Source organism: Lissotriton helveticus, chromosome 6 (assembly GCF_964261635.1).
Source record: "Lissotriton helveticus chromosome 6, aLisHel1.1, whole genome shotgun sequence".
Lineage (NCBI taxonomy): Eukaryota > Metazoa > Chordata > Amphibia > Caudata > Salamandridae > Lissotriton > Lissotriton helveticus.
The window spans coordinates 2,074,592,583-2,074,605,833 of NC_136067.1; the positions used below are offsets into that span (position 1 = coordinate 2,074,592,583).

Genomic DNA, 13,251 nt, shown 5'->3' on the forward strand with positions numbered 1-13,251 from the left:
AGATAAAGGCTGGAACATGTGAAAGTGCAGAAGAAATTTGAGAACTCCTATGCCTTTGTAATGCTTGAATGGAAAGTGGCCAACTCCAGTAAGTTTCCTTGGCACAGAGAAGGGCCTCACGGAACCTTCTAGTGTGTTCTGAGATTATAAAGCTGGGATTTTGTTGACTTAGAAACTGGGATTTGTTTGGAGTCCCAATGGGGACGGACATGTTTACTTATGCAAAACCGGTTTGCTGAGGCTCTTAACCCCAGCTGTGAATCCCCTAGTCTACAGTGGGCTAAGATGCAGTGTTTGCAGTCGCTGAGGTGTTTTCCTTGAGTATTGACATTGTGATGTGAGTGTGTTTGAGTGCACATTCAAGTGGTTATAATCATCTGAGGTGTTTTCTTTGAGTATTGACTTTGTGAAGTGTGAGTGCCTGTGTGCACATCCAAATCTCCAGTGGTTATAATCATCTGATGTATTTAGTGTATATATCTTTCTGGTTTCTTGGAGCGGATGTCCATATTATTATCTGCTTGCATTTCATGTTATTCCATGCATTTAACAGTTGCATTTACCTATTTATAAGTGTGATATTGTTGTTTGCACATATATAAACACACACACACACACACAATATATATTTATATATATTTTTATATATATACATATACATATATATATATATATATATATATATATTTGTCTATATACATTTGAAAGTTGTTCATTTGACATCTAGGAAAGCCTTTTTGTAAGAAAGTGTTGCACAAATAAAACCCCATGCTTTACTCTGAGAATAGTCTTTTGATGTGTTTCATTTTATAAGAGTGTAATCACATTCCTGGTGGTGTTTTGATTTTATTGCTTCGTCCTGTTTGAGCCTCCATGTGGGAGGGTAGTATTTTCTAATATTTGGGAGGACAAAGCAATACACCAAGTTACCAGGGTACATGGTGTGACCTACTAACGTAAAGCACAGTGCAAAAAGGCAGGACGAGGATACTACAGCAAGACTTATAGCAGACGGTTACAGATACAGAAGTCTAGGGATGTGACTTGAAGGAAATAAATATAATAAACAGTTTTGCATTCCAAATGTGGCAACAATACGGCGTCCACTAACATAATCAGTTACTAGTTCTGTGCTTGCCTAGAAAGGAAGCAGGTCAAGTCATAGGTCACACTATGAAACTGAAAAGGCATATGACCTGGGAGCAAAATAGGAGAAAGGTGAGTAAAGCAGGTGAGAGAGCCAGTATAGCAGGGCAGTGTATAGATGCAGCTGATAATAGGTAGCGACATATGACTGAAGATTACTGAGAGCATGAATATGTTGCTCAGGAAGAACAGCTGCTACTTACCACAACTTCTGTACTCGGCAGCCTGGGTGTCTCAATCCTTTACACAGCTGCCTCACTCCAGAATCTCCCAGCTCATTGTTACTCAGCACAAGCACAGTGAGAGATGGAATAGTACGGAGAGCAGAAGAAAGATCTGCACAGCCCAAACTTGTCAACAAGCAATGTCTCATCCTGCAGAAAACAACACACATGAAGGGAACAGTCAAACCGTGTGGACAATGTTACTTCGCTCTCTGCTAAGAACATACTAGATTATCACTACCAAGGTGGAAGTAAACTGAATTCTGACAATCTCTTCCTTCACTACAAAAGGACAAAGATACCTCCCCACTATCCAAAACTCATCTTTTTTGAGATACGAGTGCATTAAATGTTGAATCCTTCTCCAACAACCCTCTGATGCCTAGTGTGGTGTCTTTGCGGTCCATTAAGGTTCTCTCCACTATTAATTATACAACTGCAGGGCTTATGTTCAAAATGATGAGTGCATCTATCATCAAAACACAGGTACAACTTTATATCAAAATATCCGAAACATCAACCAACATCCAACATCAGAAATGTCAAGCTTAAATCCTGGATATTGGATAATTTTCTGCAGCTTAGACCTTCAAAACTGGAATTCCTCATCTTTTCCCAGATAAACAGAGACAACATTTGTTTTTACCCAACTGTTATTGCTGAAGTCATGTTGAAAATTAGTACGTTTTGGTGAACATTATCCGCGCCATCTTGCCTCTTCCCCTGATGCCACACTTTTGTCGTGCGCACCCGCCATTTTAAGACGCCCCGATCAGAACGAACCCTTTTGCATGCCGCTGGCCCCTGACATAGCCCTTCGCCTTCACTAAGCCTGCACGCTGACCACCCCCCCTGCTTGCACCTGCCTTGAATCATAAACCCCTCTTCGGCGCTGCTCTGCCCCAGACCCTCATCCTGTTCCCAGCGCGACACCTCCCTTCTTCCCTTTCATGATCCCCGGCCCTTAGATGCAAACCCCTTTTCCCCGTGTGCCCGTTTGTCTTCCCCGTTCCCAGGCCGACACCCAGCTCTGCCGATACTATCCCTTGCCCCTCCCCGTACAATAGAAAGCTTCCCCCCTCAAAGGACCCCCGAGTTGATCAAAGCCCCCCCACCCCATGAGATCCGATCGAACCCCGCATTCCATGAATTGGCGGAATATCCAGCTGCGCGATAGTTATCACCTGCTGTGACCAGGGTGGGGATTTCTACTGTAGATATGTGTGGGAACGGGCCCGAAGGGGGATTCCTGGAATGTCTTTTCGTACATCAAAGCTTTATCATATGTATGTAAACTGTAATAAAAACCACAAACACTGTATATAAGGGGCCATGCCCCAAAACGTAAGTTAGAGCACCTCAGAACGATACCTTCTGTCCGTTTTGCTGTGTTCTCCTCCAGAGAGAATAAAAACCTTGTTTCCTGCTTTCCAGTCTCCAGCGCCTGCCTCTTCATTGATTAAATAACTAGAGGGTCACAGAGGCAATACCGCCGGGCAAATATCGATTGTCCCCGACCCGACTCAGGTTTCAACAATTGGCGTCCCAAGCGTGGGGCCCATCAGCGACTCGTGGATCCAGTGGGAGAGGTCCCGACGACAGAGTGAACGACTGCAACGATCGGGAGAGCTCTTGCCCAATAGACCCTCGTCTGGCAGCCGATCATCCGAACTTCACTAGTTCCGAACAGACCTCTCTCGAGTGATCTACGGTCCTGACTGGGGACCATTAGGAGTGCCGTGAGAATTACGAGAAAAAGAGGACGATCGGGCGCTGGATTCGGAAGACAAGAAACTGTCCACATGGTCCGGGTAAGGTCGTGTAATCACGACAAGGTGCGAAATGATTGCTTGATTGTTTGATTGCTTGATTATTTATAAAATACTAGTATTACTCTTTGTTTGACCTAATTGGAGATTCACTGTCTGCACACGGAGAAACAGTAGGCTCCTTCTCTTTTGCAAACGGTGAAGGATAGGTAACGTAACCGTCGCGCCTATCTTTCTCCCCCACTGACTCTATTATTTCTCAACGGTTTTTGGGAGACTCCCCACTCCCTCACTGATTAACTGGGTTCTTTAACCCCGAACTACTGTTCACAGATTGTCTTCTGGAGATTCTCTGTCTGCAAACCGGAAACAACAGCTTCCTCTTTGCGGTTAGTGAAAGGGTAGAGGACGCAGACTTTTGCGCCCTACTTACTCTCCCCATTGTCCTTTTTCTATCCTATTTATTTATTTATTAATTGCTTGATTGTTCCGCGTTCTTGGTTACTCTTTTTTATTTTTGTTCATGAGGTATTCACTGCCTGCAAACAACGTAGAATAGGAATATTCTGTCTAGTCTTTGCACCTAGTGATAAGATAGGCACTGCTGACTTATTAGTCCCTCGTTACGAGCCGTCATGTCTGTCTTCTCCCCATTGATTGATAATTGGTTCAGCCCGGACCGTGTATTAGAGGTGGACCATATAGCTCCACTAGAAGGCACCCCTAATAAGGACATGTTCATAAACTATGGATTAGTTACCATAGCCTATAATAAATTGTGGCACAGGTATACCAAAGAAAGTCAAGACAAACAGTGGCCACTGGCAGGATCCTTTGACCTTGATAAAATAGAAACGTTAGAAATAGCCCTTCGAAATAATAAGACAACGCCTATTATGCTCGACAGTCTCGGTATGTGGCGCAGAGAGGCTATGCAACGACAGAGAAAAGACAAGGACAAACCAAGTAGAGAAATATACCGACAGGACAACCCCAGGACACCGCTACCCACAACTTATCCCCCGACACTATGCAAAAGACGACCAGACTTAGGGCCAGACCAATGCGCTTTTTGTAGATATGTCGGACACTGGAAAGCCCAATGCCCGACTCTACTGAGCGTGAGTAAAGGCAAAGGGCCGACAGGAACGACAGACCGGCAGTACGAGAAAAAGCGCGAGACAAAGAAGAACCCGACTTACATAGGCAGACCAGATAGAACCACCACGTTTGATTATGCCCGATGGCACAGATTTCGCCAGGACAATTTCAGCGGCATGCTCAAGTTCTCCTAGGTCGGGCAACGTCAAGACGGGAACCCAGCCTCGCTTTAAAATTCACAGACGGAAAGAGATAATCATGACCAATAACTGTTTTATATTCGTCTTGGGTCTTTGTATGTCGTACTTGTACTGTCCCCCGTCTGAGTTTGTGTGTATGTAATGTACGAATCTGCGTCATCCCTCTACACGTGTTTCCGTGTTACTCGACCTCTGTTAGCAGAAACTTAGCATAAAAGCAACCTGGAAAGAAAGAAATGGCAAAACAAAATCCGTAGACCATTGATGAACTTGAACTTTTAATTTAGCACAACAAACAAGGAATAATAACGGTAAAACTGTAGAAAATGAAAGTCAAACAGAACATTCACCCCCCCCATTCTGGAACCTTCCAAGGTAGGGCAGGGTTACGGCTACGCCCAACCAGCGACAACCCATATAAGGCGGGCCCCGCTGCCAACTCTTGGTCAGGAAATCTTAACGTATGGGGGAGCCGGAGGAGAGGCAGGAGCCAGCAGCCTGGGCAGTTGTAGGTAGTCCCGCCACATGTCTCCTCAGCCAGCCGCAACGGGCCTGGATAGACTTAAGTAGTCCCGCCACATGTCCAGAGAAGAACGAGGCACCTCTTTCTTTTCCCTTCCGTAACAGCCGCAGCAGCTCTGGACGGCGGGATGTCCTGCACGTACCTCCACAACAATTTGTCCAAGTTGGGCTGGGAGGGAGAGGCGACGCGGACGAGCCTCTCCCACCTCCACCGATAGGAGGTCTCCCAGCCCCCGGCCCGACGCCGAACACCCCCAGTCAGGCGATGGTGCCAATACTTCCACAGCACCGAACACACCATGGTGGCACCCCAGTACTTGCGCAGCACCGAACGTGCAATGGTGGCCATATTTTCGGAACACCGAACCAGCAATGACTGCACTGATACTCGTGCCGCGCCGAATGCGCGCCACAGGTGGCCATACTCCCACAGCACTGAGCACAAGACTTGGGGAACACCGGATGTGGAGAGACCTTCATGCGGGGCGATGAAAAAGAACAGCATGGAGTGCACCGGGAGAAGGAGACGGCGCGAACGAGTCTCCCTCGCCCCCCCCCAGGTGGGGGCATCACAGCTGCACCCCAGCTGAACGTCCCGCTTTCACACAACAGGGACCTCTTCCTTTCACTCCGAAGGATCTCTCCCACTCTTGCAAAACTCGACGAGAGTGGCCCCTGTAGGGCCTCAAAATGGCGTCTGGGTCCGCTGGAAGGCGGGCCCCGGCCACTAGAGTAACTTTGACCAGCAATATAACTCAAACATTTGCCCGCTGGGGCACGAGCCCCCCATCTCCGACAGCATCTCCGCAGCCTTGAAGATCCTACAAAGGTCCCCGGCGGAACCTTCGGCCTCTGCAGGTTTCCGGTAAGGGACGACTGCCTTGATCGCCAACGAAATAAACGTGACATTGCCACTCCCTCTGTTAGCATGAATTCTAGAACTGCCGAAAAGGACTCTGGTCCAACTGCCAGTAATGGGAACATTTCCCCCTGATGCTGCCTCCGGACTGAGCCGGCCCCGCCCAAGATGGCGCTGGTATCCATCGGAACTTACGAACACCTCGTGGTGTTCCTTCGCACTAATATAAACTTGATGTTCTGAGACTTTATATGATCCTTTGTACACTTGGCTAGAAAAGACAAGGAGAGCTCACTCGACGAACAGTATGAAAGGATCGCGTTACAAATGCTGATTACAAATGTACAATGTATTATATTTTTTTATAGCTGATGTATAACCTCATCTACGACGCACACATACGGTATACATATAGGAAATCTGATTGCAACTATTATGATTATGCTTCTAAATTATGAAAATAAATGCCCCCCCCCGAACCCCCAGCCAATTAATAGACGTTTTAGTTTCTTACAAATGAATGAATAAAACTTTCCGATGTTTTTATTGCTGCAAACGACACCCCCCACTGTACGCACTTTAGCCATTGCCACGACCGGCCAAATACGACCGCACCCTCATAATCCACGTGCTGAAATGATTTTGCAAAATAAAGTTTTTTGAAACTATGGACGGGTATTGCATGCTTTATTTTAAAAATGTGGGATCGGTGGGAAAGTTCTTTTCCGTGCACCCTACTCTGCTCTCTCTTTAAGGTTAAAAGAAGATGGTTGCCCAGCCCTGGAGGACGGGTCGGATCGACAACACGACACCCCGCCTTCAAAAGTACGCGACTGACCCATGAACTCTCGCGTAGAGGAAGGCCTTGACTTCCAAGGATGGGTAAAACGAACGGTGTAAATGAGGGAATGTTAAAGGAGGGTAAAATGAAATGGTGTAAATGTTATAAAGTACAACGTTCCAAGGTATCAGGGAACGGAGCTGACCCAAGAACCGAAGAACCTTAGAACGCCACAGCGTTGAAAGAGGTTTAAGGATCCCGATAGTGAGATACATCCTTTTGACTAGATACCTCGTACTAGGCACCTCTGGTTTCCTTTTTACGTTTTCCCCGCACACGACCTATAAGGGCACACTGCCCCCCCCCCCCCTGACTCCAGAAACCATATCCCCGGGGACTCTGCCCCGAGGAGGGAAGACGAGTAAGAGGTGAGTAAAAAGGACTCTTGAATACATGTATTTAAATATGCGCGAATGCTGTCTCCCCCACCCCCTTTTTCCTTCCCCCTGCAGGTTACATCAGAGATTACAGCCGAGGTGTGGCGAAGATCCGAAGCCTTGCCATGTCTAATACACGGAGCAGACTAGCACCGCAAGGTGGTGCCTAAGCACGCCTGCAAACTACTCACGTATCGAACAAACCCGAAAAATTAGCACAACCTGATAAAAAGTGATCACCCTTAAACCAGACCGGACGAATGAACCCATGTCACATATGATGCGAAACTATGAGAGAATGTGTGTGTGTGACTGAGGCGTTGACCCAACTGGTCGAAGGACCGAGAATGCGAGAAAGTGCGACAAAATGGTACCTCCTTTCTTCTTTCCTTTTTCTCAAGGCGCGTCCCCTCTACCCTGTTTAATGCTCAAACTGCATGATTACAAGATTCTAACGCAGACCCATGAATGCCCTTTACTGTGTAATGCACTAAATAGCCTTTCTTGAATACACTGCCACCCTCTCTGTTGCACGTGTACTATTTAGCCTGCCGTTGCGCTCTCTCTCTCTCTCTCTCTCTCTCTCTCTCTCTCTCTCTCTCTCTCTCTCCCTCTATTTTTGCACTCCCACTCTTCCGAGTGATTAGCCCCGAAATTGGCAGACTGCCCCCCCTAGCACACCACCTAATTGGCTTCAAATACCGTCAGTATTTGCACAAAAAAAAAAAACAAAAAAAAAAAAACTTGTCTTTAATACAATCACCCCGAGACCGCGTCATTACCTCTCCTTTTCCGCTAGAAGTCAATGAACCGAGGTTGGGCCGTAAGGGAAAGGACAGGAAAGACGACAGAGGTTCCCTAATCTGGCCCGTAATAAGGGAACTACATGTCAACGGCTCCTATGGTATAAGAAAGGACCTCAGAATACGCGACCCTCCCCACCCCGACTTGTCGCAATACCCAAACAGGAAAAATGATCACCCCTGTTACATCCCCTGTATCAGCCGCCCAAAAACGGGAGTGATGAAACTACCCCTCATTTCCGGTTGTGAGAGATGGGTCGATTTACGCCCTTACCACAAGTTTCTATGTCCCTAGTCGTCTCCCACAAAACCCCTGTCTTTTCTGATTAAGTACTCAGGCCGTAGGAAGTTACGTAGGACCCAGAATGATGTTTTACAAGGTTAACTGACTAGTCCAAGGTGAATCATCGAAATGAACCCCGTAGTAGTTGAAAAGCAGGATGCATCGATAGAAAAGAAATGTTTAGCCATGTTCGTCTCTCAGCAAAATGCCTGTGTAGTACCATGTTGACAACTCACAGTACCCTTTGTAAATGTAAAACTCTAGAGAACGGCATATCTTTGCCAGGTTCGTCTCACGAAGGTGGGTCACCATCAGATGAACTGTCGTGACTGTAATAAATAATTGTGAAGGAAAGTCATAGTAGATCCAACAGGCCCGTCACCGGTCATTCATATGCCAGTTGTGAACACTAATATAACGGGCATTTTTTCATTCTTTGCCTGGAGCTGGGAGAGAAATAGACTTTTTGATTATCTTCATCTGCAAATTCTCTAAAGACTGTCTTTTCAAACTTGTTTAAGGGTACTGCTGTTGGGAGGAGAGAAGGACCGGATGTGGGAGCACGAGGCCTGACTGCAGACTAAGGAACACCTGCGACATTAGCCAAGGCGAGACCACGACAGAAAAGAGCTGCAGGACGAGGCACTGTTTTCGACAACATGAGAAGAAAGGGCCGACCTGATGCCCCTGCTCGATGTCCAGTGTTTGCCGACAAGTCCCCGCTCTCTGAATTCGGTCACACGCCCGCCTATCTGAAGTCTCTCGTTCCCCTAGTCTGTTCCTAATTTGGCCTTGCTCCATCCCCCTTTTTCTCCGACCTACCCTATGGACTGTTTTGTACGCTCTTCTTCCATCTGAACTTTCTGACAATCACCTCAAAGGACACAGGGCGAAAGGGACCTTTCCGACCAGAAACGCGAGGAAAGGGTCGTGCCCTGCAACGCAGAACTTAGAATAGAGCTGGACCCGTAGCTCCATCGCCGGTGCTCCACAGCGCCAACGAAAGACCACAAAGAATAATGAGAACTCGTTAACTTCGAACATTTGACATCCTCAATCACCGTTTCTGCTATGCCTCATTTCTCTCCCAGCCGCCATTGTATTGATCCTGCTCCAATCCGAATCTGAGATATGTAATAACCTGCCAGTTCACGTTATGATATGTACTTGCTGCTCTCGCTACAGAACCGTTTTTTTTGTATTACATTCCTATGACTTTCCTGCTGAACAAGTTTATCAAAGTTTATCCAATAGGTCCAGCTCCTAAAAACTAGAAATCTCAAAATGTATTGTTTACAACTCTTTCATCTAGGGTTCCTACCGTTTTCTTTCTCATGCCCACCGCAATAGAACCAAGTAGAAAATGAACCAGCAAGATGTCTTGAATATGTTAAAGGGAGGACTGTTGAAAATTAGTACGTTTTGGTGAACATTATCCGCGCCATCTTGCCTCTTCCCCTGATGCCACACTTTTGTCGTGCGCACCCGCCATTTTAAGACGCCCCGATCAGAACGAACCCTTTTGCATGCCGCTGGCCCCTGACATAGCCCTTCGCCTTCACTAAGCCTGCACGCTGACCACCCCCCCTGCTTGCACCTGCCTTGAATCATAAACCCCTCTTCGGCGCTGCTCTGCCCCAGGCCCTCATCCTGTTCCCAGCGCGACACCTCCCTTCTTCCCTTTCATGATCCCCGGCCCTTAGATGCAAACCCCTTTTCCCCGTGTGCCCGTTTGTCTTCCCCGTTCCCAGGCCGACACCCAGCTCTGCCGATACTATCCCTTGCCCCTCCCCGTACAATAGAAAGCTTCCCCCCTCAAAGGACCCCCGAGTTGATCAAAGCCCCCCCACCCCATGAGATCCGATCGAACCCCGCATTCCATGAATTGGCGGAATATCCAGCTGCGCGATAGTTATCACCTGCTGTGACCAGGGTGGGGATTTCTACTGTAGATATGTGTGGGAACGGGCCCGAAGGGGGATTCCTGGAATGTCTTTTCGTACATCAAAGCTTTATCATATGTATGTAAACTGTAATAAAAACCACAAACACTGTATATAAGGGGCCATGCCCCAAAACGTAAGTTAGAGCACCTCAGAACGATACCTTCTGTCCGTTTTGCTGTGTTCTCCTCCGGAGAGAATAAAAACCTTGTTTCCTGCTTTCCAGTCTCCAGCGCCTGCCTCTTCATTGATTAAATAACTAGAGGGTCACAGAGGCAATACCGCCGGGCAAATATCGATTGTCCCCGACCCGACTCAGGTTTCAACAGTCATGGCTTGTGCTCTCTCACTGGCTTCATCAGTAACTTCATCATGAATAATGCTTACCCCACGTAGTTGGTCATTTCACAGGAACAGAATCTACACATCTGCAAATTTCCATTGGAACTCCATTAAATAAAATTCTTTGTTAACTCAGTTAAAACTTCAGTGTTCCTCCAGTAAATTCAACCACTTCTCTGCTGTTCTCAGTTAATTACACTGGCTCCACATCAAAATGAAACTCACCCTTGAATGCCTCACTTAAAAGTGCCACCCATCTAAATCACCATGATTATGTAACCTGCCTTTGGAACCTCTCTGGTGGCTAAAGAGAGTACAGAAACTCTTGCTCAAGTAAGATACAAACTTTCAAGTCCTCTCAAGCACTCTCCTCCCCAACATCTGCCAAGTCTACCTATAACGTCATCTCTGTGGCATGAAACGCAACATAGACCCTCCTGTTGCCCAGGAAACTCATTTCTTCCACCTATACGAGAGCAATCATGCATTTCCGGAAGCCTAGAAGTCATTCTGGAATGCGACTACTATTATTTTTGTATCCAGTATTGTTTCTGAGGAATGAATTGATACAGCGGTAATTTCAAGGGAAATGACTCAATGCAAAACCTCATTTACCGCTGAAAAGGTGTTGGGCCCTTGACACCATGTATTACCTCCAGGAGACTTCACATAAACATGAACTGTCAAAAATGCAATTATTATTTAAGCCAATGAAGAGATTTGTTGAGTATTTCAAAGGGTTTTATTTTCTAGTCAAAAAATTAAGGTTTTCCCTAACCTGTTATTCATTAATCAAATAACAATCTGGTTACAGAATTTTGAAAACAGGAAAAATAGCATTAATACAGAACATATTACAGTCTGCATATAAGCATCACATGTAGAAAAAAGAAAATGTGGCGCAAAATGTCAGTCAAACTCTTAAAGAGTTTCTAAGAAAAGAATGAGTCCTGCAAGGCTAATCAATAATTTGCAAAAATCTCCCATTAAGAGTAATAAATGCGTACGACAAATACATCTTTTCAAAACTAATTAATGAGACAAAGCATACATTTAGAGTTTTAGCATCTAAATCTAAAAAAAACCTTACTATCTGTTGCTCTCTCTGCATCTCTGCCACTCTGAGCTACACAAGGAGTGAGACAGCCCGCCCTTCACAGACCACAAAGGAATGTGATCTGCCATGCCAAAAATATGACGTGCAAGGACTCTCTGAAAAAATATGAGCAAAAGAAACCACACCTTTTATCGGACGCAGTCTCCTCCCAGGCTCCAATAATCTCCTCAAGCGACGTTTCTCGTACCTAACCCATATGATGTGTGGTCCAATCTGTTCCCTCTCAAAAGCTCACACGCCCCCTAAAGCCTAAAGCCAACCACACCTCCAAAGAGGTCATTATTTATACTCTAATTCTTGGCAGACTACACAAAAATGTTTCAGATTCAGTAAAGCTTGTACCTGATTGGTTAGCATAGATGGCATGAGGTTCTCACCATCCTGATCTCATTGGAAATTCCAAACCATACCGGTTTGAACAAAAGAAGCGTTAATGAGTAATACATTTATATGTTTTAACAACATTTACTAGGAAAAATGTTTCAGCCTTTTTTTTCTACCTTTCTGTCACATCGCACGCAGGAAGGATACTTTAACTAACACTGGTACATTGGCACAATAACAAGAATGTACAGTTCACAGTGGGCTTGACTCGTATACTTGAGGCAAACTGGTATAATCTGCGCATGCTCTCTTCTTTTAATACCATTCACAGCCTTGCTGGATTCACAGTCAGCCATTTTATCTTAGGCCCAAAAAACAAACCAAACACAAAAATAATATTAATTTACGAAATAAAACCCATTATGTTTTACCTCCCTTATACTATACTAATACCTTGAATAAGTGATTACCTAGCAAAACTATTAGATTAAAGCAGCTTTTCTTTTGATTGGTTGTGCACAACATGCAAAATGTGCAATGTGCAATATAGCATGATACATGCACTAGTGTACATTTTCAAAGCGCACACAGTTAATACATACTCATAGCTACATGCTCTAATGTTTTAGATAGCTTTTCATGCAATGTGTGTAGTGTTTGGTGCATGGTTAAATTAATAAACATTATAAGATGTGTTATGAACTGAACATGTTTTTCTAAATATGAAATAAAGCCAAAGTCTCTTAAAAATAAATAGTGAATGTAGATTGCAAGGAAAATGAGCTGGGAATGGAGAACACATTCTATGGGTATCCTCAAAGCGAAAAAGGGCCACTTAAACCACGAGTTTTCTTCTACATTGAGTTTGACCTGGTCTCATGCTACCAGATTCTTGTGGTTGCTTTCTTGATCCTTTAGGCACTAGGTTTGACTAGAAACCTTAAAACTTCATAACTCTGGTTCTACTAATTGTTTTCAATTAGGTTTGGTGAAGTTTTATTTTATTAAAATGTATCCTATTTTTCTAAATTTTTCTTTTGATGTGTTGTTAGTTTATTACTGTTTGTGCGCTGCATAGTGCCTCTACGCTAAGAGGGACTGCTTTTGTACCAAACTACCAGACTTGTGTGGTTCACACGGATAAGGACTGTGGTTGTTGCTTTAATGGGGTTCTCACTCCCCTCAATCAATAACCCAATTTCTTACAATGTTTCAAGTATTTAGTGTCAGGTGCACACAGATTCAATCTACAAATACATATCCAAATTCAGTTTGCATCACAAACAGCCACATGGTGAATGAGATGTTTTAGGAATTTATGTATTTATTTATAGAGTTTTATATAGCACTGGCTAGACTAAATGATATCGGAGCACTTTACATATTTTGAGAGGAAGTGT

General features: G+C 45.0%; 1 protein-coding gene across 2 annotated transcripts in view; it reads right to left on the reverse strand.

The window, feature by feature from the left end:
• LOC144764017 (ribonuclease inhibitor-like) overlaps nucleotides 1-13,251 on the reverse strand; it is a 168,094-nt gene that overhangs the window by 85,391 nt on the left and 69,452 nt on the right. For both annotated transcript variants that reach the window (XM_078650144.1, XM_078650145.1), the window contains exon 5: nucleotides 1,350-1,520. In XM_078650144.1, coding sequence (XP_078506270.1) covers nucleotides 1,350-1,520 — 171 coding nt within the window. The remainder of the gene's footprint in view (nucleotides 1-1,349; nucleotides 1,521-13,251) is intronic.